The sequence below is a fragment of the Papilio polytes genome, unplaced genomic scaffold (genome assembly GCF_000836215.1).
Source record: "Papilio polytes unplaced genomic scaffold, Ppol_1.0 DF823510.1, whole genome shotgun sequence".
Classification (NCBI taxonomy): domain Eukaryota; kingdom Metazoa; phylum Arthropoda; class Insecta; order Lepidoptera; family Papilionidae; genus Papilio; species Papilio polytes.
The window spans coordinates 557,470-584,520 of NW_013525694.1; the positions used below are offsets into that span (position 1 = coordinate 557,470).

The 27,051-nt window shown below is 32.6% G+C and overlaps 3 protein-coding genes across 13 annotated transcripts in view; 1 reads left to right on the forward strand and 2 right to left on the reverse strand.

Annotated features, from left to right (window-relative positions):
* LOC106104607 (protein ELYS-like) overlaps positions 1 to 3,769 on the reverse strand; it is a 29,927-nt gene extending 26,158 nt beyond the window's left edge. For all 3 annotated transcript variants that reach the window (XM_013284696.1, XM_013284697.1, XM_013284695.1), the window contains exons 1-6: positions 3,431 to 3,769; positions 3,225 to 3,354; positions 2,608 to 2,903; positions 1,684 to 2,075; positions 1,126 to 1,278; positions 442 to 577 (exon numbers count right to left, since the gene is read on the reverse strand). In XM_013284696.1, the coding sequence (XP_013140150.1) occupies positions 442 to 577; positions 1,126 to 1,278; positions 1,684 to 2,075; positions 2,608 to 2,903; positions 3,225 to 3,354; positions 3,431 to 3,527 (1,204 nt within the window). In that variant the 5' untranslated portion in view covers positions 3,528 to 3,769. The remainder of the gene's footprint in view (positions 1 to 441; positions 578 to 1,125; positions 1,279 to 1,683; positions 2,076 to 2,607; positions 2,904 to 3,224; positions 3,355 to 3,430) is intronic.
* A 1,423-nt stretch (positions 3,770 to 5,192) lies between these two features.
* On the reverse strand, positions 5,193 to 12,168 carry LOC106104683 (MAP/microtubule affinity-regulating kinase 3). Of its 3 annotated transcripts, none has more exons than XM_013284814.1 (8): positions 9,264 to 9,676; positions 8,663 to 8,771; positions 8,334 to 8,595; positions 7,680 to 7,962; positions 7,367 to 7,474; positions 6,956 to 7,149; positions 6,595 to 6,779; positions 5,193 to 6,509 (listed from the first exon to the last, which is right to left on the reverse strand). In XM_013284814.1, the coding sequence occupies exons 2-8, from the start codon at positions 8,732 to 8,734 to the stop codon at positions 5,565 to 5,567; spliced, it is 2,049 nt and encodes a 682-aa protein (XP_013140268.1). In that variant the 5' UTR covers positions 8,735 to 8,771; positions 9,264 to 9,676; the 3' UTR covers positions 5,193 to 5,564. The 3 variants fall into 3 exon arrangements, with proteins under 3 accessions (XP_013140268.1, XP_013140267.1, XP_013140266.1); XM_013284813.1 differs by lacking the exon at positions 9,264 to 9,676 and adding an exon at positions 11,950 to 12,168 and having other exon boundaries at positions 5,258 to 6,509; XM_013284812.1 differs by lacking the exon at positions 9,264 to 9,676 and adding an exon at positions 11,946 to 12,168 and having other exon boundaries at positions 5,258 to 6,509.
* A 1,816-nt stretch (positions 12,169 to 13,984) lies between these two features.
* Positions 13,985 to 27,051, forward strand: part of LOC106104644 (protein N-terminal asparagine amidohydrolase) — a 65,340-nt gene continuing 52,273 nt past the window's right edge. For 2 of the 7 annotated variants that reach the window (XM_013284751.1, XM_013284758.1), the window contains exons 1-3: positions 13,985 to 14,118; positions 17,419 to 17,621; positions 26,068 to 26,090. The gene's annotated coding sequence lies outside the window, so the exon portion shown is untranslated. Of the gene's footprint in view, positions 14,119 to 17,418; positions 17,622 to 22,855; positions 22,869 to 26,067; positions 26,091 to 27,051 lie in introns of those variants that run through there. The other 5 variants (XM_013284748.1, XM_013284755.1, XM_013284753.1 and 2 more) reach the window with 4 other exon arrangements.

Here is a 27,051-nt window from a genome sequence, read left to right on the forward strand (position 1 = left end):
CTTACTGATATTATAAATGCAAAGGTTTAGATGGATGGATGTTTGTTATTTTGTCGCCTAAACAGCTGAATGGATCTCGTTGGAATTTGGCACAGATGTAGAGTATAGTCTATAAAAATACTATTTAATACAAGATATACTAAATAGATATTTATATCCAAAAAGAATAATTACATACTGATTGAACATAAATAATTACAGCCAGACGGGATTCCCTCAGTAGCGGAGGGACAAGGAGAAACGGAGAGAAAAAGAATATACCATTCATATTATTACAAATCACCCTATAAAATGAATACTGTCATTGGCTACAAAAATAATCCATACATAATATATTTTATAGAGAACATCAAGTAAAAATAAAAGTCAAGAATTGAGAATTGAAAAGGTTAAAAAATAATTTGTTGACAAATTTTATTCTTAATTTGGGAATTTACTTACTGTCTTCACCTTCTTCTCCAAGAGGTGAGCTGATGGAATAAGTATGGCATGATATACATCGCCCACCTATCAGACTGTTGGACTGCTCGGAACCATTCAGTTCTATTTGGAATCTTATTGTGGCTGATGAGAAATCCTATAAAAACAAGTCATATATACAGTAAATTTCAATAAGAATAAGATTATACCAAACCTTTCTAAATAATCTTGATTATTATTTTACAAAGATTAAATACTTTTTGGTTGATTTTTTTTCTGTCTAATTTTGTTAATGTTTCAATTACTTTTATATACTATTATAATAAAGCATAAACACACACTTTACAGCACTTTAAAGCACAAACACACCAATTACAGCATATTTTTGAATAATTCTTATTTCATTATACATATGGAAAGCCCTATACTTACGTCACGCTCTAGGCTATATATTATCACGCCATTAAACTTAGGGGGTAAATATTTTGGACAAAAAACCTAACGTGGAAAAGAGACCATAAGTTGTTGCCAACATCAAGAAAGCATGATTGCTAAGGTTTTTCATGTCATGTCATTTTGACATTACAATATACATTTATTTGACAATACAGATAATACATATACAATAAAGAAAAGTCGCATGGGAACAGCTAGTCAAAACATATTTTTAAATCTGTTTAAAATATTCATTACATATTAACTTACTTGATACAAGTATTTTGATTCTGACAATATCCTTTTTCCTTGATATGACAATGAATACAACACAGCCAGTGGAAACTCCTCCTCTTCAAATCTATCTATCACTGAGAAAACAACCCAGAGGTAACAGAATGCTTTCGGATCATCACATGGCTCCTGAAAATAATAAAAAAATACAGTTAAATAAAAAAAAAACAATAAAAGCGATTAGCTGCACATCTAAGTTTTTACAGACAAAAAAACCCTTTTAAATCATGTCATATTATTATTAAGAAAAAAAAAATTCAATGACATTTTGCAGAAAGTTTAAACATGTACAGATAAAAAATTTAGTGAAAATCCATTGTGTCTGTCTACTCTTTTGGATAACCAGCATGTGTTGTGGCGTTGCCACCTCATGACACTTAAAATTTTTCAAGCATAGATTTAACACTCAACCTAACCAAGAATACAAAAATCCTGCCATTGGATTATTTCAAATGCCTTATTTACACAAATAAAAGATTTCCAATATATTTCATCAATATAGAGATTAAACTTCTAATTATACAATAAACCCACCTGAAATCCAAAATGAGTAACAGGCAAACATTCAACATTAACTTGAGATGTGAATTCTAAATCCAAAGTTAAAAGATTCCATAACTGAAAGGCTCCAAAGTTGAAGCCAACCGCTAAACTTGCTATTTCCGGGATATACTGCAGACTTGTAACTCTTATATGGTCTCTTTTAGCCTTCATTCGTACACTACCATCTGGGTTATGGAAGATATATTGTCCATCAAATGTTGAATCTTCATTTAATATAAACCCCAAATGATCTTTGTTTTCTAATGCCAAGTCCCTTTGTTCCTCAAGTTTATGTAAATCTTTTAATGGTAAAAACTTAATGTTTGCTGCATTCTCTTCGTTCAGTACTAAATGCTCATATCCTTGGGAAATGTCTTTTAATGCTGAAAACATATGTCTATTTACATTTTAGGAGTTTTAAAAAATCTGCTTCTGTTACAAGGCTTAATTAGAACTGCATATGATAAAGGTTGGTCTCATTAAAATATTTTAATATATATATTATATATATATATATATATACTACATAATGCTGTGACTTTAGTTGTATGAATTAAAAAAGTAGTAATAAAGCATATGTTAATCATACTAATCATACTAATATTATAAATGTGAAAGTTTAGATGGATGGATGGATAGATGTTTGTTACGAGTTTGTAGCCTAAACGGCTGAATGGATTTAAATAAAATTTGGTATAGATTTAGAGGATAGTCTGGAAGAACACATAGGCTACTCACTTTTGTTTTTTTTTAATTGCACGTGGATGGACTCGCGGGCGAAAGCTAGTAAGTGATAATGTAGCTTTCTAAAGTGTAAAAATTTTTTGAAGCAGCCCAGTTTACAACTTTATTCATTACATACAATTTTTTTCTCTTTACAATGTTAGCATAGATTTTTAAAACATTAACTAATACCTTTAATCAAAGAAGCTCTGTTTAAGTCAAATATTAAGATCTCTCCTCTCTTGGTTCCTGCTGCCACAATATTATCAAATGCTGCAAATGGTCCATCAGGTGTTGCATCACAAATTGCAAGTTTTGTGACCACCACATCAGTGTGTATGGAATGGAGTAACTGTGATCCATTCACATGCAGAACACATATCATGCCCATTCCATTATCATAGTCCAAACTGATAACTAGTTGATGAGAGTTCTCTGTCAATGGTGTTGGGAGCTCTATTACATTTGACACTGAGATACGGCTGTTACTGAAAATACATAAATTTTATACATATATTTAGGTAAATATACAATTGGAGTTGTGTTTAAAAGAACTGAGAGTAATATGTAGTACAGTTTACTTCTAGTTTTATATCTATAGGTAATTTTTCACATATTCAGAAGGACATTTTAGGCTTCAAAGTTCACCATTACAACTAAATTGGTTACAAATAATGTGTTATTGTTTTTTTTTATTTCTTTTTAATATTGTAAACGTTAAATACTGTTCCTTCAGATGTAAATTGTATTTATGTTGTGTTTACTTAATACGTAGCATAGATGCATCGATGACGCAAGTGCCGCCTTACCTCACTCCAGCGCCGAAAGTTCGCGCTGCGACTTTTAATCCGCTTCTAAGATCAACAACGCAAAACTTAGGTCCAAGTGCAAGCCAGCCAAGTTTCGTATCTCTTAAAATCCCACCAAAAGGGGTGATATCTATAAATATATTAAAAAATTAATATCATCAATTCACAACAATATTTACTGTAATATTTACTTTGTACTATCTCACCCGTAAAATCTTCCGTTGGCTGCAAAAAACTAAACACAGCAGGAGACAGATTGGTCGTCTTAATAATTGAAAAAACACTGTCTTGTAACTTTTGCATTTTGAAATGATATTCTAACGAACAAACAATGATAACCAATAAAATTACTATTAAAGGTTATAGAACATCTTTTTGTAATGAACAGATACATAAACAATGATCTACATAATCCTTGACTTTGTATTTACTATCGGGATTGTAAAAATTTTTGAATTTATTGCACACAAAGCTCATTACAATTATCCATTTGTTAACCGCAAATAATATACGGTACGCGCGGAGGTATTTTCAATTTTGATGTACTATGACATTGACATTACATTACGATTTTAAATTAATGTAATTGTGTTGCCACAGTGGAATATGGAATTGATGTGCTGTCTAATCTTAGATAAAAATATGTCATCGAAATGTAGTATTAATTTGATTAATCACGGTGATCATTTTTTAAATCTCATCAATTAACCAGAAAAAATAAAGTTCAGATTGGGGGCGCCTCAAACAATTTTCACATTGCAATGATTCGCCGGAAAATGACTTCCTCTTTGGAATATGACTACACATTATGGATGGTTAACACTTGGCCAGTACAGTTAGACAGTTGTGGTTGTGACAGCAAGCGACTCTCATTGGCTAACATCTATTGGCTTTTCACACTCTGCCAGTTAATTGACAGTTTGGTTAGAAAGTTACTGATGAACTGTACTGGCCAAGTGTATACTGCACATGAGTCTGTCATTTTTCTTACACAAAAAATATCCGTCAAGAATTTGCAACGGAGTTTTCTAGTCGTTTTAATTACATTTCCTGATCAAATCTCCACATTGGTTATTTATGTATCTGTAATCATCAGGCAATGTTGTTATTTAACGAATTTGTAATAGTAGCGTAGTCTAAGATCTTGCTGATGTTCAACGAGGGAAAGAATAAAAAATCACATGATGTAAGTTTTTTATTTATTGCCATATGAACTATTAAAATAAAAGAAGAAATTGATACGCGCAGTGGCGTTCTGTAGCTGGTATAGTGTAGACTGGAGATTACAAGAAATTAGGAACTACCTACAGAGTAAAAATTAAACATCAATATATTTACTACATTTGGAGTAAACTTCATCATACAATTTTGTTGTAAGTAGATAAAAATATCCATATGAATATTAAAACCACCAAGCCACACTAGTTGGTACAAAAAATGGGAGATTTTAATTGAAATTTAAACCTTTTTAAACAATATTCACCCAGAACCTTTGAAATTAAACCATTATCCTTCAACTTTTTTTGACATTAAAAAGTGATCAAATTGTGATCAGAAAATCTCATATCTTAATGGATATGAGATTTTCTTAAATAATTTCTTAAATAAAATTTTTTAATAAATAATCCATTTAAAAATAAACACTTAAAATTTTTATAAATAGTCATTTGTGAATTACAGACTATTAGTAGGCTGTTTAGGGACAGTAGATATAATAAAAACATATAACAAAAATTAAGCATAAAATATGGTATAACACAGAAATAGAAATACACAAATAAAGATAAATTTATTTAAAGTAACTATCTACTTAATACCTACACAATAAAGTTATTTACATTTGACTAATGTAAATAGAAATATTTGGAATACAAAAGTAAATTATTTGTAATGAATAAATAAATAACACTTAATAATATATGGTCTATGAAAAAATATTGATTATAGTCTAAAATGATGTTAAAGAAATGAAAATTAAAATGTATGTATTGAATTTAGAAATTTTTTCCTTTTTATTAAATGGAAGACAAACTGATCAGTTTTTGTACCATCACCATTTAAAAAAAAAATATGAGTCAGTGATTATACATATTAATCATTAAATTGTTTTTTCATGTGTACACCCCTATTATTGACATCAATACAAAAATTAATAATCATCAAAGTTATATTCACGGCAAATATCTGTGTAAAAATGATGTCAACTTAGCTGCGTATTTTGGAATCACAACTCAAGGTGTGTCAGGAAAAGGCCAAATGAAAACTCTAATCTCTGCCTACCCTTCAGGGTTAGGAGAGTGAATTGTTGAAGTTGTACCCAAATTGAGCAAAGACAATAATTTACTGCACTTTCTTACGGTTAACAGATGTTACAGACACATTTACTATATTTTTGTCAGTTTCGTTTGCGAGCGGACTAATTTTAATTTGACCTTGAACGATATTCATCATTGACGTGTATGGACTGTCTGGAGAATTTTTCATATTGTTCTCATCTTTGCTTTGATTAAGGTCCGTACGAGTAGCGACAGTTTCGTATACCGTATTCTTCATTGAAACGTATGGCTGTGTGATAGCTGAAGTCTGTTTAGTACCCGGACTAAAACCGTTTTGCGTTATAACCGGATTATTCGGTCTTGATGATGCACCAGAAACATCATTTTCTAAAGGCGAATTATTATTATCATTAGTAACATTTGACGCACTGTCTAAAGAGCTATTTCTGGTAACACGTAAACTGTTAGATCTGGACGAATTGCCCATAGAATGAAGAGTCGAAGTACTTCCTCTTTGATTTTCTAGCTCTTTAGTAAATACCTCTTCAGTTCTTTGAAATCTTTGAACATGTGAAGATAAGGGAGTTACGGTTTGATGAATCGATGATCCGGCCAATGATCTACTCGGGGAGACGTCGCTTGCTCTTTCTATAGATACTTGTTTGGTATCTGGTCTGTTTGAAGTACTTTTCTGTTGCGAAGGAACGTCTAGAGACCCGTATGCACTATCCTTGGTAGAGCTATGTAGTGAGGCGTCTTCTTTTATCCCATATCGCCTGGCGACATTACTTGGCGCTACAGGTTCTATGTTTTGTACATCATACGATAGAGGATTTTTCTCAGTGTGTTTGACACCTTCAATGACTTCCCCAGTTCTTGGATTGATATGCTTCTCGGTGTCAAAGCGGAGAGTTACTCTATGGCTTTCGTCGATTGGATGTGGTCGTGATCTGTCTTCAAGCTCTCCGTCGCTTTCATCCATAACACTAGGTTCATAATTGCTTTCTTCCTATAAAACAAAACAATCGATAAGACATTTAAAATGTTTAAGTACATAATAAAAAGACACAGTCAATAAAAATTATTTGTGTTACCTCTTCGTCTGCTTCCTCGATTACGCTGTTTTGGATCCATTCACGAATTCTCTGTTTCTTCGCTTGTCTGTCAACAATAACTTCGACGCCATTGTCCCTGAAGTGCCTCAAGAGTATATTCTTTTCGTTTGGATCACTGTGGTAACTGTACATGGAGGGACATAGCTCATCGATGTCACCGCCAGCTGAAATTTAAGAGTCATTGGTGAACCTTCATGCTCTTTATAGACTCTTAATTTGATTGTTATCCATATGTTTTTTGCTTTTAATCGACATTTGAGTATTTATTACGATATGATTTCTTTTTTTCATTAACTACAAAAGAATACAGTCAACATTTTTGAGAACATGTGTAACTTACCCACTCTGTCCGTGTATCCTTTAGCCATCCATCGGTCATCCAAGTACCTTGATAGTTCCACGAAATTTGTAGCTCTTTTCTCTTCCTTTGGTTCAATAAACTTTTTAAACATTTTTTGCGCCCTTGATGAAACCATTTTCCATAGCTTCGGCTGCTTCTTAAGAGGATTTGCACTGCTGTACCAATTCAAATAACTGTACAAACAATTTAAAACTTGTCAGTATTGATTTTATATCATCCACTTTGTTGCATTAGGCTTTGAATAGAAATAAACTAGAAGAAGAGATATAAAATATTCTTGCAAGATATGTATAACGTCGACGATAATCACACCGAGACTCATAGACTCGTCAATAGAATTAAAACACGCACTGTTTTGTTTTTGTTAAAGGTGTAAATATTTTATCTTACCTTACATATCTAGGATCATCGAATGCTGCTTTCTGCCAAGGCAAGCATCCTGTGAGACAAATAAAGATAACTATACCGAACTGCCAAATATCATGACTAACTAGTGCTCTGAAACAAACAAGAAAATTACAATCAACAATGAATTACATCACCTATTATTTAGATTATATCTCAAAATATTTGCTGCCGTTTGACGCAACATGTATGCAATGCACTGTTTATTTGGATAATGCATTCAGACCATAGGAGTGTGAAGAACAATAGGCAATAGATGCCAATAAAGTATTTACTTATAAGATTAAATATTTATTACTTGTAGCTGCTATCCATTGATAGTCTTAATACTTCGGGCGGGGAATATGGCAGCCATTCATTTCTTCTTCTTACAACAGCTTGAACTTTTCTCGTTTCACCAAAGTCGCATAGCTTTATACGTGAAAAATCCGATTTGAATATAAGAATGTTGTCTAGTTTCACATCTCTGTGTACAAGATCCCTTTGGTGTAAATGTTCAAGTGCAGCTGCTAATTGTTTCGCTACTCTTTTTGTGTGAATTTCGCCTATTCCAGTATCAAGCATATTGGATGTTAAGTCCCCTGAAACAATTTTTTCATATTATTCAACATGAACAACAACGTTGAAACATTACACTTAAATTATCTTTATTGGCTGTATAAAACCGTTTGCCACAGTATTGTTTTTTTAAACCATTGTTAACGAAATAAAAAATTCCGAGAGGGAAATAAAATTCGATGAGAATGAGGTCGGACATTGCAAACGGTCTAGCTCTAATGTTCATTCAAATAGGTGTTTTGGATACGTTCCAACACGTAAGGATTGCAAGAAACAGTTTAGTTTTGAATTTGTCTCGTTGGAGCCGTGGGTGCTTACATTGTAATGTAATGCTTCAGCCAAATGATGTTTTGAGTAGCGAACAAATCGTTTCAAAGTGCTCGCTAAATCTTACCTAGAGGTGCGTATTCCTGACAGAAAACGTAAAAGCCGGCGGTCTCGAAGGCTACGTCGAATGTGGTGACAATGTTTTTGTGTGCGCTCAAATGGAGACCATAATGGAATTCTCTGTAGAAATCTCTGATAGACACGTAAGGCTTTGGTAAAGCTTTCAGAACTATTTCAGTATCAGAAGCTCTATGTTCAACTAGAAGTATTTTCCCGAACCAGCCTTCGCCGACAATTTGTAGTATATCGAATTCTTCGACTAAACATACCTAAAACGGAACTTGATTTTATTGCAGTACGTTTCGTTTATATTTCAAACTGATCTACAATACTTACTTTTTCCAATTCAAATTCTCTTATCTTGTGTATTGAGCCTGTTAAGGCACGCCTCGTGCCGTTATTCATCATTGCATCTAAAACCTTGATTCTTAGTCATCAGTTACGGCTAAAAAGAAAAAAAAATAAGGTAAGGAGGATCAAAGATTTCTGGAACTGAATACAAAATAACTATAGAAATTGAATTAGTTAATGTAATTGCAATCGTATGGATCTTAAGTTTCAATTATGGAACATGCGGTCAAGGCTAACAAACTGTTGAAAACTGATAAGACGGTGTAAAACCTGCATAAAAAGATCTCTATAATTTTGATCTTAATAATAATTTTTGTCACTGTTTATATTTTTTTTCGTAGCTTAAATGAAAAACTCCCTGTCCTCATTTCAATTGAAATCATAGTGAATGATATTGGCCTTTTGCCAGGTCTGATGTCTACTTCAGATCCCGACTACAGCTCTGACGCTATATGATGACGTCACTTATCGATAATAATGGCTTGTGTATTTGCTTTGGATGAATCAGAGTAATTAATTTACTTATTTTATGTTAACCTCGTAAATATTTAGTAATTTTGTCATAGCTATTTAATGTAAATAATACCTTGTTATTCAGCGTAGTAACTATGTTACTTTTTATTTTACAACTCAAATTATCAATATCTCTATTTGCCGTCATATTTTAATTTCCCATTTTTGACTTATATCTCTTTCGCACAATACTAATGGTTAATGTAATATTTCAAATGTTTTATATTTAGTTTGCCTATTACGAATAATATTTCTTTGTAATGATGGCTATATAGAGAAAAATTGATAAACTCTATCAATAAAATGCAGATTGCATTGTAAGAACATTGTAAGCAATAATCACATAAATGAAACGGAACGTGCCAAATGGGATTCGTTCGGAACGTAAGACGATAAGTCCGGAAGTTTAACATGTAAAAATAGTAGTTTCATATCTAACGCGAAAGTGAATTATGATTTCCTATTTCAATAAAACGAATGAAATATATAACTAGGTCTTTTACGTCATTAGTTATTGATATAACTCTCAATCACATGTAAAGCTATAAAAGTTTTAATACCTTACATTGATAATCGTAAAAACTTTAATACATATGTTTTTGTCTATGATGTTTAATATTAATATGTCAATTATGTTTTAGATATGTGAATATATCAAAAGCGAATGATTTTATTCGTTTTGGAAAATCTAAAAAATAAATGGCATAATTTTAGTGGAATAGTTACATCATTAAATACTCAAGGATGTCTCGTTGATGTGACATTGGAATGTGCACCTGCACTATAGATAATTTAATTGCGCTACAATTCACTTTATATCTAAATGTAGTCGCTAATATTAATATTTCGGTAAGGAGGATCTGCAATCTTATAATTTCGTAAGTAGGAAGTGATTTGACTGTAAAGGCAGAGGATGGAGAAATATCCTCTTTTTGTGCGTCTCCTCCTCCATAGATTATGTCTAGGCAACTATCCTGCACTTGTGGATGTCTATGGGCAGTGGTCGCTTCGTGGTTTTGGCGAATTCGGGTGGCCGCTTGCTTGTTTGCTTATTAAAGTACTTTTTACATAGTAATAAAAAGTACATACTTAAAACTGGATATCAACGCATCATATAATCAGATTAAATGTCTTAACCCTTAAATGCATGATGTTGCATTTATACATCAATCTTTTCTTCTATACGCAATAGACTATTTAAAAAAAAATTGTTTTTCCTTAATCTATGTTCAATTCACTATCCGTTTCAATTTATAGTATTTAAAAGAAAAAAATCGTGCATTTAAGGGTTAAGTCATATTTAGATTAGTCAATTATTTCATCTATAGGATGTCCAGTCTTAGTGGGTTCCAATTTCAAACCCCTAACTAAGGATAGGTTCAGAGACAATCGGTAAAGACGTATAGAACTAACGATGATGGTACTTTATGCAAGTACTAATTGATAATAACAAATAATTTTGCGTGTGTTAGGACAAATATAGGCACATATTTGATGTATTGTAATAATAAATCTCTTTTATCTTTCTGCCAATTCCGTGAAGTTCGAAACTGTCAATCTGCCAAGATTGTCTTTGGCGTAGTAAGTTCAAAGAGTAGATAGGTAAGGGTATGTTTTGAAAATGTTCGAGTTTCTTTCTTCCTTTTGTAAAGTTCCTAACGCTTACCGTTTACTATATTTTCTTTAAAATATGATCTAATTAAATTGGCATTTACATTTTTAGAGGTAATTTTATAAAACACTATTCTTAATAATCGCTTAACTAAAATACCGCACAAAATGTTTTCAATTACTGGCACTATCTTCGGACGAGTTAAGAAAACAGACATAAATTTAACTAAAATCGTTTGTATGTATCATTGTTAAACTAGTATTATCGTTTATAGAATCTTACTTAAATATATAACGTAACAAATTCAATGAATTTGTGTAGTTTGTTTTGTTTAAAGTTTGGTAATAAATAAGTAATAAAAATAGATGAAAGCAGAGATTATTTTTTTTTTGGTCTTTTAATTACTATCTCACTAGCTTTCACCCGCGAATCCGTTGCGCGGAATTAAAAAGAAACAAAAGCAAGTAACCTACATATGTGTTCTTTTAGACTATCTTCTACCTTTTATCGAGATCCCTTCAGCCATTTAGGTTACAAACTCTAACAAATTCATCCATTCATCTACACTTTCGCATTTATAATGTTAGTGAATTAGTAAAATGATCCATTTATTTCATTTCCTTATCATTCCCAACAAACCAGACTTTACAAAGATTTTTTTAAACTAGGCACATTTGTTTAATTAACGCTTTCCGTAATCAGTCTTCGATTGTCTCGTTATCTATCGCTGATTTAAAATTCAGTCTTAAAATCACAACTTTTCGTTATAAATGCCTGCTGTTTCATTAATACATAACATAACACATTTGAGGTCTAATTTTTAAGTAGACTAGTCTGTAATAAAAGATGCAAAACTCGTTCAAGTGATACATTGTCCTGTCCACCCTATTTGGGTACTAAGAACTCGACCTAATTTCTCTACTTCATAGTAATATGAACAAATATTAAACAGTATTACAATGAAACAAATTCATGTCGATTATTCCTTGTTACGACAATTATATGGAATCCTAATTGCAAATTAATTGAAACGTAAACTTTGTAATAATTTTAACAATCCTAATCAAATTACGGACAACTTGATACATTTCTTGTAAAGATCCTGATGGTTGTGTGAGATGAAAGCAGATGTGCGTAAATTACCGACTATTTTAAAACAATCATTCCTCGATTGTTCTCAAATCGTAAAGGGAAACCACCCTTAAAACACACACGTAAGGTTCACAGTCACTTTGGATTTGTTCCAATCACATTGTGGTTGTCATATTTTTTTACACTTTATTGTTGTTATCGCTCTAGAGGTTATATCACTGGCGACAGATCAATGGATTTATGTTAAAACACTTTATAAATCACAGGAAAGTTAGAGCGCGCCGGGAGCCGGGAGCGGCGGTGGCGAGTCTACTGGCGTCGCAGCGACACCCGGGAGGCTATTTCTGTGCTGCACTACACTATACTAAAATCAATTTATAAAGGAAATGTTACGATCAACGACCCGATAATAACTATTTATTCTTTTAAGCACTTATTAACTCTTAAGCGGCCGGATAACGAAAATTTTTTTCAATTTGTTTGATCAAAATCAACAAAAGCTTCACACAGAGTGAAAACCGATCCTAAAGTGTTGTCAATTACATTATGACTGAATTCAGGATTTAATGACACTAGTAAAACTTGTAATAAATGACAGATGAAATGATGACCTTCAAAATTTAGCACAAGCAATACTTTCACAAGGTTTACATACGGGAGTAGAACACGACATAAGATGCTTTGTTTGCTTGTTTGCTCTTTTGACTTGGTTACAAAGGACCTAATGAACTATTAAATTGTCAGACAGTGAACTAGGCTTGATCTAGAAGGGGAGGCCAGCTACCAAAACACCAAATCTCCGGTCTTTAAAGTAGTTCCCATAGCAATGTTACATTTTTCCGTTTACCCTACATTGAATAAAATACGTGATAGGTTATATTAGTCACGTTTAATGACCTAGGTGCCTACATATTTCCTATTTGATTTTAGCTATTTATACTTTCGTAGTTTCGAGAAGTGTTTAGTATAGTATGGTTGCGATGGTAAATCATGAACCTGTTTATTTATGCCTTCACGTTTAAACGCCTAATGGATGTTTGCAATGCATTACTTTAGTATCCAATATTCAATAATACTTGAAATCTGTTTTGTATTAACAACGCGAATTTTAATAGTCTTTGGAAAAATTGTGAATAATACTACGTTATTGTAAGGAGTCATGGTCATTAACAAAATTATACAAACAAAGAAAATTCCACAAACAAAGGAAAATTTTCAAGTCTGGAGAACAGATAGTGTTTGAAAATTTTTTCATAGTAAACTGTTTTTTATTTTTATTTTGAATATTAGGTATGCAGTTAGCACTGATACCTTAACCACTTCTAATTATGCAGCAACAATTTAAAATATTAATATTAAATAATAAAACTAAGATTATTTTCATACCTGAGTTTGTTTGACAAAAATGTAAATTAAAAAAGAACCTTTTAAAATCCATTTATTTTACCTAAAATTTTGTTTCTTTGATATCTGCAGGAGATATTGATAATTTAAAATCGACCATTATCTTGATGCAGTTTTGAGCTCTAGGGCATCTATTGTTTCGTTTTCGTTTCAATTTTATAATTATCTTTACGTTAGTTCACAATGTAATCATTCTAAATTTTAAATTTTTCAGTATAGTCAAACAAGGATATCTGGCCTGGTGAGAGACGTAATGCTATCTGTTGGTTCGGTAAATATGAAAAAGGTATGGAGATTGAAAATGGCAAAATAGAAGGGTGCTAGTGGGCTCCCATGATTTAAAAAATTAAATAAATTTATTGATCTAAAACAGTTTAGTACAGTTAGTGGGACTCTGTCTCCTGAGATAGTAATAACTGTGTTTCAGGAGGCATTTAGTTTCATTTATGCCCGACGGGTAAGATAACTTAAAAAATCCGAAACTATTTATACCCTAGTATGCAACTCAAATATACTAGATTAATTATCAAACTAATCATTCATATTTAGACAAACTATAAGTATTGGGCGTAATAAGGATTTCGTCCAAATTTTTTTTTTCATCTTTTACGCTTTTGTTAATCTGTGTGCCGAATGATTTGACAATGATAGCTGTCAGTTGATTGACATTGACTGCGACAGTGACATTAAGCGTAATTTGTTTTGTTATTCTAAGTTTTGTTTTGTGTTTTCGTTTATTATTTTCCTTCTTTTCTGTGAAAAATTAAAACTCGATTTAAGGCAACAGAGATATCACCAGTCAAAACTAAGAAAAAAATCGGTTAGTAGATATGATTTTTGATTTCAAACCTAAAAGTTTTATCGCTGGCTTTGTGTTATGAATTATATATTATAAATTATGTAATATTTAGTTTTAAGTTGTTAAAGAATAAGAAGCTATGGTGATTGATCAAACATACATAGGTATAATCATTCTGATTTTATTATCAATGTTTTAATTTTTTTTTACAAAACCGAACAACGTCAACAACTTACCCTTGACGCTACAGAGGGTCGCCTCAGTATGTGCTGCTCTTCTATACATCTCTATCAGCCATTATATCTGAATCGACTTTCACACAATCCATCCACTTTCTGCAATCTTCATATACCTTTGTAGTTATCCCATTCAATCTTAATACTTTCTTGTTTATGTGATCATTTTCAACATCTACACTCTTAAGGTGACTTAAATCTTACTTTACTAAAGTATCTGTAAATCTTCAGTTCCGAGGATTTCATTCCAATTTTTTTTCTTCATGAGAGCATAGATATTACATTATTATATAGAATGTTACATGCATATTCTATTCTTAAAACAAATCTTGAAGACAAACTTAAGGTTTAAGTTTAAACTAATATGTGCTTATTTATGTAGTTTTCTAGAAAAGGTAGATAGAAAAAGAAACCTAAAATAATAATTGTGAAAATAAATCTCACTAATATTATAACTGCGAAAGTTTAGATGGATGGATGATTGTTAGAGTTTGTAGGCTAAATGACTGAATGGATCTTGGTAAAATTTGGTATAGATGTAGAGGATAGTCTGGAAGAACACATAGGCTACTCACTTTTGTTTTTTTTTAATTCTACATGGATGGAGTCGCGGGCGAAAGCTAGTTTTATAAATATAAAAAAATTATGTCCTTTGGTTAAAGGATACAAATTTTCATTTGAACTATGTGCTGTATATGTTTTTTGGAAATGTTCAAACCATCAAAGTGACTTAAATCTTTACTATGTTATTTATTAATTATTCTTTTATTTCCTATCTTATTCCTTACTCTAAAATTTTCGATTGTTCTTAGGGGCCTTTTGTTAAAAATGTCAAATTTATTATTATTGCAATTTTATTCTTAAATTAAAAGGAATGATAATGTATGGCATTGAAGATATAACTAAATTCAGCTTTTAATACTTTTTTATTTACTGTTCATTAACTTTTTACTTAAGTAATTTCTTCCACCTCCTTTTTTCTTATTCAATAAGTGAAACAGGTAGGAATGGCATGTAACAAAACGGACATTAGTTATGAATGTGGAGGGGTAAACCGGTAGAGGTAGACCTAGAAAGAGATAGATGGATTGCGTGAAAGGTGACATGATCAAGAAGAGTGATGACTGAGATGACAGATGATAGAGTGCTTTGGAGGACGAAAACCCGGAGCGCCGAACCTACGGGAGTAGGATAAGGCAGGGGAGTTGATGAAGTGAAACAGGTATGCATCATTGTTTTATTTATCATCTGTGTATATTTTAATTAAGAAACAATTTATTTATTTATTTATTCCTCTCCTTTATTTTGTTAATATGAGCCTGAATGAAATAAAAGAGCCAATTAAAATTTTAAGGTTTTTGTGAGATATTTTCATCTAGTTTTTGACAGCCTTAAACATCTTTTACATTTTTTTTTCTGAAGATACTGTTAAAAATCTTTGACAGTGTCTTGGTTGGTCACTCTAAAGTCCCATAGCTTCGTATTTTACCTTTAGCTTTTGACTAGTAAAATGGAGAATGCAATTTTAAATCGACATCGTTCCGCAAGAAGCTGTTTAATGCACCAACTGATTTCTGACTCCGGGCGATAAACGTTAACTTGATGGCGTCCGATTTTATGGCCGTTTAAAGTTTAGCTTTTAGTGTTAATAGTAAATTGCGTTGGGAACTACCGACGTTGACGCCACGACGTTCGCGCAACGTACAACCACGTTTGTCCGCTTTCATCGACCATAGATGAAATAAATGTAATTATTTATAATACATCTGTATCACTGACCTCTACATATATGGGCAGTAAGTTGTAGTATTTTGTGCTTATTTGATTTTCAATGGCGATGAAGGTGGCGGTTGGTAGAGCGGCCTAGAACTTTTTTTTTTAAATTCACTTGTAAGTAGCTTAAATTTATAACAAAAATATGTAATTTTGCCAAACTGCCAAAGCAGTTTCTTGGCGAAAACTTCACCCATAAACTAAATTCTTTTACTAGTACATAAACTACTTATGATATTAAATATAATCAATTGAATGACTCTTTCTAATAATTTTTAACTAGTAATAAATAATCTAATTAATTATAAAAAAATAATAATTCCTAATTAGCAATGATTTTAATTAAATTAACGTTATTAACTCCAAAATTTAAAGTACTGACTCCCACCAAAATGGCGCGCTTAACCGATACGTCTGCATAACATTGACAGATGTCAGTTAGGGACGGGACGTATATGCCAATGATCAAGTGTTGTGCTACTCATCCAGCACAAAACTGAGTTTCTTAACAGTGGTAACATAGGCTCGATTAAATTGCGATGAACCAAAATCTATAATTTCTAAGCAACCACATATGGCAACACATTCAGCAGTTTCACAATAAAGGAAAGTGAATGTTCTAAAATGTTTCAATAGATAGTTATTAATTTTATATCCGATTAGCTTTCGCTAGCGACTTCGTTCGCGTGGTATTAAAAAAACAGAAGTAAGTAGCCTATGTGTTCTTCCAGACTATCCTCTACATCTAATTTCATCGATGCGTTCGGCCATTTAGGCTACAAACTCTAACAAACATCCATCCATCTAAATTTTTGCATTTATAATATTAAGTATGAAATATGGTCTATCTATAATTTTCAAGGTTAATATATAAATATCAATTTAAATCTCATTTAATTCAATGAGTTAATTATAGTCAATTATAGAAGTAAACATGTATACTATATTTAATTAAAATTATTAACTTGAACAAGCCTCACGTGGCCTTAATATGTGTTATAATATTTATCACCGTTGTTTAATCGTAATGTAATTCTTAGAAATAATTACGCGGACATAATCACTGTCGACGACAAATCGCCTAATAGACTGAATGTACATACAATTATGTTAAGACAAAATATGTCATTACTTTTGTGTACAATTGTATTTCACGTTCATTTGCATACCTACTACAATTATGGTATAATTTCTTATTCATACGTACGTACAATCAATGCCAAAAGTGTTTCAAATATCACCAAATAAGAATAAAATAATTGTGTGACTGTATTTGTAAATATGTAACGGAGTCCAATTTTTTTTTCAAAAGATACTCAGCCTTTTGGGGAAAAGATTATGAGAAATTTGACTTACTAAAACCCACTCAGTGGCCATCTTCGAGAACGAATGTCCCGGGATCTCTAAAGGAAGGCACCGGTACTGTACTGGGCTTCTGCACGAAATTGGGAGACAGGAGAGGGAGACGTTCGGGACGGGATCTGATGAACAATATACCTGCAGTTTTAATATAAAGTAAGCTAATTATACTTTTATACTAATATTATAAAGAGGAAAAGTTTAGTTGATTGTAATGAATAGGCTCAAAAACTACTGGGCCTATTTTAATAATTCTTTCACCGTTAGAAAGGTAATTACTCTGTGAGCGACATAGGCTTCAATTCTTTTATTTCGTTATTATTATTTTTAAATTTCATGCGGACGGAGTCGCGGGCAAAACCTAGTTAATTAACATATATAAAAAGTAATGAATACATCTAACAAAGTATGGCACGATTTTGTACGATTGTTTGTGTACCATTTCAATTATTGTTGTGATAGTACACATCTAATTGTTCCTAATCATGAGCTTCAATAGCTGCTAATGTTATGAATTAGACGTGTTGTTGAGTGCGAAATAAATATGTGTGTATTTAATTTCTTCTTTGTTTCTGACGTGATTGTTATTAAATTATTGAAACTTAATCGATAAGATAATAATTTAATGTGTACTATTTATATGTAAATTTAACGTTGTAACATTCATATTGAGTACGAATATTTATACTAAAAAACATACAGACGAATTGAGTAACACCTTCTTTTGGGAAGTTGGTCAAAAAATATGTAATACACTAGCTTTCGTTCGCGACCCCGACGGCGAGGAATTAAAAAAAAACAAAAGGAAGTAGTCTGTGTGTTCTTCCATACTAACCTTTACATGTATGTCAAATTTTATCAACATTCCTATAGCCATTTAGGCTAAAACTCTAACATCCATCCATCCATCCATCTAAACTTTCGCATTTATAATATTAGTAAGATTTGTTCGCATCAAAGGAAGGTAATATTGTTTTCACTTTTTAGGTTTTGGATAGCTTGATACGAACGATTTCTATCCGGTCGTTAAATTGAACAAGCTGAAAATTTAATATATCCTAACAATAGACACTACACTTCGCGGACCCCCATTGTTATATAGAAATCAATCAAGACGATAACAGGGAAGGCTTGCCTTACGTAATTACCGTAAGCATTTTATAAGGAAGGCAACACTAACAATCCACCCGATGCCGTGTGGCCCGTTACTTAGATGCACGCCTCGCGAGATAGTCCAAAACGATTTAATTAAACTATACATAGCCCATTAAGTTGCAGTTCCCGCTTCCTTTAAGGAGACGGTCCTATTTAGGCGCAGAAAATTTTATGCCTCTTTATGAGCCTCTAATACTTTGTATCGATTTCTATCCACAATAATACTGGATACTTTGTGTGGTAATCCTTTAGCTGATTGTTGCTTAGGTGTGTTATTTCTGTACGCAATCATAGAAAATTACGTAGTTACCTTACATGATTTACATTGTCTTATGATCTATAGAAGTTTGAGAATTATGGCATTGTACTTGTTTGTGCTAATTGAAGTTATCCAATAGCGTAATTATGGGCTAAGTAGACGAACATCGGAATTGTAAAAGTTACGTTAAAAGTCCAATAGTAGTTATTAATTACTAACTAGCTTTCACCATTCCGTCCGCGTGGTATTAAAAAAAACAAAATCAAGTAGCCTATGTGTTCTTCCAGACTATCCTCTACATCTAAATCAAATTTTATTGAAATCCGTTCAGCAGTTTGGGCAACAAACTCTAATAAACGTCTATCCATCCATCCATCTAAACTTTCACATTTGTAATATTAGTATGAAGTATGATTATCCTATGCATATTATATGTAACTAATATTATCAATGTGAAAGTATAGATGGATGGATGGATGGATGGATGTTTGTTAGAGTTTGTAGCCTAAACGGCTTCTCGATGTTATTTAGCACAGATGTAGAGGATAGTCTGGGAGAACACATAGGCTAATTGCTTTTGTTTATTTTTAATTTCACGTGGACGGAGTCGCGGGCGAAAGCTAGTTTAACGTAAGTTAAATTACTATATAAAAGATATAAACGAAAAAATATATGGATTTTTTAAATTATTTCATTAATAAAATGTGAATGGTTCGCTTTAACTTAAGATACTGGATAAGGTAATGCGCTTATGTAGCTCTAAGGTTTCGGGTACAGGCCCTCGTCAATTAAGGTATCTTTGGGCCCATCTTCCATCCATTCAGGTCCCGTCCACCCCGGTCTAGACTTGCCTACAGCACAATGCCTGAGAATAATGAGACAGCCGGCGGACATTGCATATGCTTAAATGGTTTTCTCCTGATAACAAATACCTAATTGTTAGTATACTTTAATGGGCTGAGAATTCCTTCAATGTATTAGTTACTATAATTTTATATTTAATCGAAGAGAAATTTATATTAAATTGGGACCAAAAATTTGGGACTGGTACGATGCAGTGAAAAAAATAGTTTGATATTTTTTGTATAATATTCCTAGACTATAGTCGGTTGTTTCGCAGTTTAAGTTTTGGAATCCAGGAAAGTGGAGTCGTGAGGACGATGTTGCTTGTTCTAGCGATGTTCTCACGAGTCGCCGCTTGTCGGTCGACGTTCGGACAACCAAGATTCACTATACAATGTCACACTTGATTTATTGTCTTGTAGAATATGTGCTCAAATTTTATTATAATAAATTGGAATCGATTTATTATAAAACTAGCTGTTGCATGCGACTTCGTCCGCGTCAAATTAAAAAAAAACATACCCTATTTTACTTTCAGATAAATTCCAGTCAATTGTGAAATTAACAAAAGGAAATATCCTATGGTGTAAATGCCCTTTCGCTTAAATGATTGGTAGATATTTACCTTTGCTCTACCGTTAGTAAAAACTGACGAGGCCATATTCGACACGGCTTGACCACTGCGTATTGATTTCACACATTTAAATTTCTTCGCCGATATGTGCAGATTACATCATATTTATCCTTCACCGTAAGAACGTCGGGTAAATTGTATTCATGGAATATGAAAATCACATTAGTCCACGACGGGATTCGAACCCAGGACCTGTAGATTATAATATTGGTTAAACCTCTGATCAACCGCATGCATTTGCATTTAAGTCTATGACCCAATAATAAAATATGTACTAACATTTAGTAGGTTCGATTCCCACGGCGTTGTGTCAACTGTGCCCCGCCTCTACACGCGGCGCGATGTCGCTCCGTCAGGCTGTCGACGGATAGGCCATTGTGGCCAGTTAGAAATACGTTTCGCTAATCGAGACCGTGTTCAAACAACTATACCTGTCTGAAGTATCGAATTCACTCTCTAATGTTTTATGAAAATAACATGACGTATATTTAATCCTTATCGAATACGAAAGTTGTATTATCTCAGCGTTGTAGCATACGCACACTTTTAACTAAATGCGATTCTCGATTTAATTCAACTGTTTAGTTGCACAACTAAAAATCGAGTAGTGTGCACACCTCTACATAAGTACATAGGAATCAAAACGCGACTAAACAGTTGTGCGATAGTGTAGTCAAAGATGTAAGTACGCTCTTCTATTACACATAACATAAACATTGGTATAAGTAAATTATTATTGACACTTTATAGTGACAACAACTAGTACAAATCGAAATTATACGACTGTGTTAAAATTTTATTGGCAGTTTGATGATTACAACGCAATGCTAATGAAATGACGTAAATAATATCCAAATGTATTCTGCTTGGTAATGACTTTACTACTATCGGTGCTTGTAGAAAACTGTTACTTAGGTTAGAAATGCGAAAGTTGAGATGGATGCATGGACGGATCGATAGATGGATGTTTCTTAGAGTTTGTAACCTAAACGACTGAACGGATTTCAATGAAATTTAGTATTGATGTAGAGGATAGTCAATATAGGCTTTTACTAGGCATACTTTTGTCTTGTAATTCCTCGTGGACGTAGTCACGGGCGAAAGCTAGTGTTGCAATATATATAACTTAGTAAATATGTAATAAGTTATCCTTTAACAAAAAAGTGAGTTAATATTTCGCATTTTTACAATCATCCCAAAGTACGCTTAATAATAACGATGTTTCGGTGACGGTCATTACCCGTTGTTAGGGCATCATCGGCTTGCTGGTCCGTCAAATTATAAGCCAGACCTTAATGTCCCCCGCCCCTACGGCCGGCCTTTCAATAACCAGTGCCGCTGATACACCGTAATTATAGTACGTGGCTAGCTCCGAGCGAATTTGTACTGGAATACGGCGCATTCTTCGTACCAGGGTTAGCGGAAGAGTTTAATGAGAATATGTTAGTTTCGCCCGTGCAAGATGGTAAAAAATGTTTTTCAAGCCTATGAAGTGTCTGTTCTTTAGTTACCTTTTCAATTTGTAATGTAAGGATGTCATTTTTCGTTATTAACTCGAAATGTAGGGTGCAATATCCACTACCACCAGCTCACTATACGTCCTCACTTAGGGGCACGGAGCCTACTCTAATAAGGGGTGACTAGGCCATAGTCCACCACGCTGGCTCCAAAACCCACAGTGCCCACAACATATTGTTTTTAATTGTGTATTACTTATTGAATAAACATGTTAATATAGATCTTGATGTATGATTGTTTACGTCAATAGTCGCAATGGTGTTTTACAAAATAAAAAGGCAATTTATATAACCACTTTTTTTGGCAACCCTGACAATTAGATCGTACGATTCCTGGCAATACTAGCGTTATATTATATTTGTGTTACTTTGATTCACTGTACAATTCAATACGTCTAATTTTTTTATTATTGTAAAGTATTTCTACTCCATTGAAGGACAGTATATTACGACAAAACAAACTTATGGTATTCCTGACGATGTAAATATAAAGGTAACCTAAAATTATGTTACATTTTATTTGAATTTCGATACGGAGACTATGTTCATATAAACCGTTTATCTTTGACTAGCTGTTCCCGTGCGGCTTCATATTCATGAAATTGTACAAACTATATTTTATTGTTTACATCTGTCAAATTCTCAATTTTGAATGTCAAAATTACCGTTACTATAATAATCTTCCTTCCTTAATGTTGGCAGCTTGTAGTTTACGGTCTCTTTCCTACATGAAGATTTTCTTCCATTATATTACCTCCTAAGTTTAATAGCGTGAAAATATATATTAAATAAAGAATTATCGTAAAATATACTGTGATTGCTGACATCCTACGCCACGAAGTAGTGTGTTTACGCTTTATTATATTAGAATAGATGAATAATACATTCAAATTATGCATTCAGTAAACAATTCATTTAAAAACAAATGCTCGTCGTAAATCTTTCAAAACAACCATAAACTATTTCCCTAACGGCAATCGACAGCAAAAAAATCGGTAAGAAGTTGCATTTTAACGATGTCCACATTAACATACAAACCTTCGACAATATACATTTTCATGTTAATTATTTAAATCTATGCGATATCCTTCTATTCATTCCAAAAACACAGGAAAGGAAAATTATACGGCCTTAAATATCGGTCGACGGCCTGAACATATATAATAATGTATTATTCATTAATCCAATACTAAGAATATTCTATTTGTAAAATTGCCAGACGCATTGAATATGTATTCGCAAGTTCTAATTAAAATCGTGTAAATAACGAGGCATGTTATTTATATTTAAGAATCATTGAGATTGATATTGATTTAACAACTAAATCTGTTCATTGTCTAGAACGACTGTTCGAAATCTTTTACTTATTTAATAATCGTCCGCGTGGGATTAAAAAAACAAAAGTCGAACGGAATAAATAGTATACTATGTCCGTCTCCTGGCTCTAAGCTACCTCCTCAACAATTTTCATCCATATCGGTTAAGCCGTTCTTGAGTTATAAATAGTGTAACTAACACTACTTTCTTTTATATTATACTAGCTTTCGCCCGCGACTCCGTCCGCGTGGAATTAAAAAAAACACAAGTGAGTATGTGTTCTTCCAGACTGTCCTCTACATCTATACTAAATTTCATCGAAATCCGTTCAGCCGTTTAGGCTACAAACTCTAACATCCATCCATCCATCCGTCTAAACTTTCGCATTTATAATATTAGTATGATAGATAAACTTAGTTTAAAAAGACTGTGCTTTAGATCTATGCCAAATTTCATATTAGGTGGTACTTCAACAAACATCCATGCATCTAAACTTTCGAATTTATATTTTTGAGTTTAGTAAAATTACATAAGGCATTTTTCAAAGAGCCCTAGTACATTCCAGTTGTTCCAGATAGTAGGGATCATTCAGTCGTTTCTCAAATTGTCTAGATTACAGCCGTAGGTGGAAACGGTATCACCTCGTGACTCTCCCTACGGCTGTTTCTAAATTAATATCCGGACAGCCCTGTCTTGTTTTGCGGGTCGCGGTAATTTGTATGATGATGGACTTCATGAGTGTAGGGAATACATTCGAAACTATCACAGTCGAACTGCGTTTTACCTAGTTTTCAATAATAAGATTATAAAGAGGAAAGATTTGTATTTTTGTATGTATTGAATAAACTCAAAAACTACTGGGCATTTTTGAAAAATACTTTCACCATTAAAAAGCTACGTTATTATTGAGTAACATAGGCTGTTTTATATTTTACACGGGCGAAGTACCGAACAACAGCTAGTCAATAATAAGAAGCTAAAAAGTAGTTTCTTAATTTGTTTTAAAAATGTTTTTAGACATTTTACTTACTTTGGTATTTTAATATTAAATATTACCTGATTATTGTAACTAATTTTGGATATACCAAATAAGATCGAAGCTACTCGAAAATGCGCATAAAATTACATTCGTTTTATATACAAAAAATAAACATATATTGAAATAGTTAAGTTTTATTTCAACTCCTTTATCCGCGCCTCTGGTACCAATAACTTGCCATTATCGTCGGCTACCGGCGCATATTTCGCTACTGGGTATCTTATTACTACTATATCTCAAGTAATACCAGAGCTATTTATTAGATTGACTCGTGAGAGGATCGTGCGCCAACGGCGTTTCAAATAAAATAAATAAGAATTCATTGCGCGCTAATAAAGTAACGTTAGTGCTACCGGGTTTTATCGTTAGCTGTACAATGAAATGTGTTTTGTATTTATTTGCTTTATTAGAATAACTATTATAAGAGCGCGCGCTCAGTTGACTAAACCATCGCACAAGTAGTCGCGCTTTGATTTCTATGAGCTAAGATGCACCTTCATCTTAGCTCATTTAGCACACTACTCGATTTTTAGTTGTGCAACTAAACAGTTGAATTGGTTGCGAAACAATCGACAATCGCAATAATTGTGGGATAGTTTAGTCAAAGGTGGGCCCGCTCTAAGTTTTTAAGCTTTATAATTTTAATTATTGAATTCATGAATAAGAAAATATTTCTGAATTCAGTTAGGGGAATTAATATCAAAGTAATGGTGACAAGAAAAATATATCTATAATCGAAAAGTATATAACCGGGGGTTCCACTATCATAATTCATGTACAGAATGACATTGCAATTTGTTTTTTTTCGAACCGAATGTGAAAGTATATTTTTTGGTAGCTTTTTTGCATGACTACATATATTGTTTTCCAGATGTGCCAGAACTTCTATGATTTTTCTTGTTGTACAAATTTCGTTACAAGCATTTGTTATTTTTTCTTTAGTCTAATAAAAAAAGTATTAGCTTTTATTTTATATAGTATTTATAAGTGGTCAATGACCGCTGTTACTCTCATCTATAACTCGATTGATAATTATTACGTAATCATTATTTATCGTTTCATTGCTTTGCTATAAATTCTTAAAATGTAGAAGTATTTCTAATTAATGTATCGTCTATTATAACCAAAAGCTTGCATTTCATCTTTAATATTTGGTATATTAAATATGTAATTTTTTAGTTATGTTAAAATGCTGTTTTATGTTGATACATTTTTCTTTTGTTATTAAAACGTCATTATAAATGACTGTAAAAGAATTCCTGACAATACAATTATTATGATCCTTAATTTACTCTTAATAAAACTCTTGCCAGTATAATGATTGCTAGGCCACCCAGTCGCTGAGTTGCAATTCTATTTTCTATTATATCGTAACTTTTATGTTCCATTAAAGTTTAAAACACCAAAGCTATTAAATGTAGTGGCAATAATAGTTAAACTATTTGTAATGTATTCGAAGGTGCGAAGTTCGAGCGTCTATAACCGTTTTAATAGACCCCTAACGACACGCTCAAGTTATTTACATGGAGATTGCTTGCTTAATAACTTCCTATACGGTCGATGTTTTATTGTCACTAACGCTTTGCATGCATCTTAGGAGTGCACAAATGCAATTCCACTGCCGAAACACCTTATAATTTTATTTTTTAATAATCTTGTAAATGCTAAAATTAGAGGGATGTTTGTTAGAGTTTGTAGCCTAAACGGAAAAAAAGATCTCGATGAAATTTCGCGTAGATGTGGAGGATAGTCTGAAACAACACATAGGCTACTCACTTTTTACGGAGTCACGGGCGAAAACTAGTCAGTAATATAATCTTTTTTTATCTTTGTTTCAGAATAATCACGTGATGTTACTATGGTAAGTCTTTGATAACTTTATTTTCGAAAGTTTCAATATACAAATGCGATTTTATGTGAAGTGAAGTAATATTTTATTGCTTATACTAGCTGTTCCCGTGCGGCTTCATCCGCATGAAATTATGAAAATTCTATTTTATTGTTCACATTTGTCAAAAAATCAAATGCAAATGTCACAATGACATGACATGGCAAACCATGACAACTTTGTTTCCATGATGTTGGCAACCGCTTATGGTCTCTTTCCCATATTAGGGCTTTCATCCAAAATATTTACCCCCAAGTTTAATGGCGTAAAAATATAAAGCCTAAAGCGTGTCGTAAGTGTAGGGCTTTTTATTAAAAAAATAATTATTCAAAAATATGCTGTAGTGCGACATCTTAGGCAACAAAGATTTGTGTGTATACGCTTTATTATAATAGTATAGATTTTAAGTTTCGTAGCAGGTTTTTGGTTTAGTAGTCAAAATTGTAACTATCAGTTACACTGTACAGTTCTCAGATTTGCCTAATTGAATTGAATTAAAACTGAATGTGTGTTGGGGGATTTACGATGACGACAGAATATTACGTTTCTGCTTGCTAATTTAAACTTGATAGTAAATATTATGTAGTTTAATCTATTGTTTTGTACCACATGTATGGTTGTTGAACATTTCCTAGATCCAATATAGACTTGGGTATTGTTTGTTGGGACGAGTCGCTTTATATGCGGTAGCGGGTAACGCTGCCGTGCCGTGATCGTGTCGCCGTCGTGCCGCACGCCTGCATAATGCCCACCGCAAACACGCTATCGCCCTATTTTTTGCAGTACATTTCTTGAATGTTTAGATTTGAACATGTCTATTACAGCCTTTTCGAGGTGGTTACCATTTGTTTGTCTAACAGTCGGCTTCCACTGTTATCTCACAGGGTGACTGATATTTATATCTATACTATACTATACTATACTATACTATACT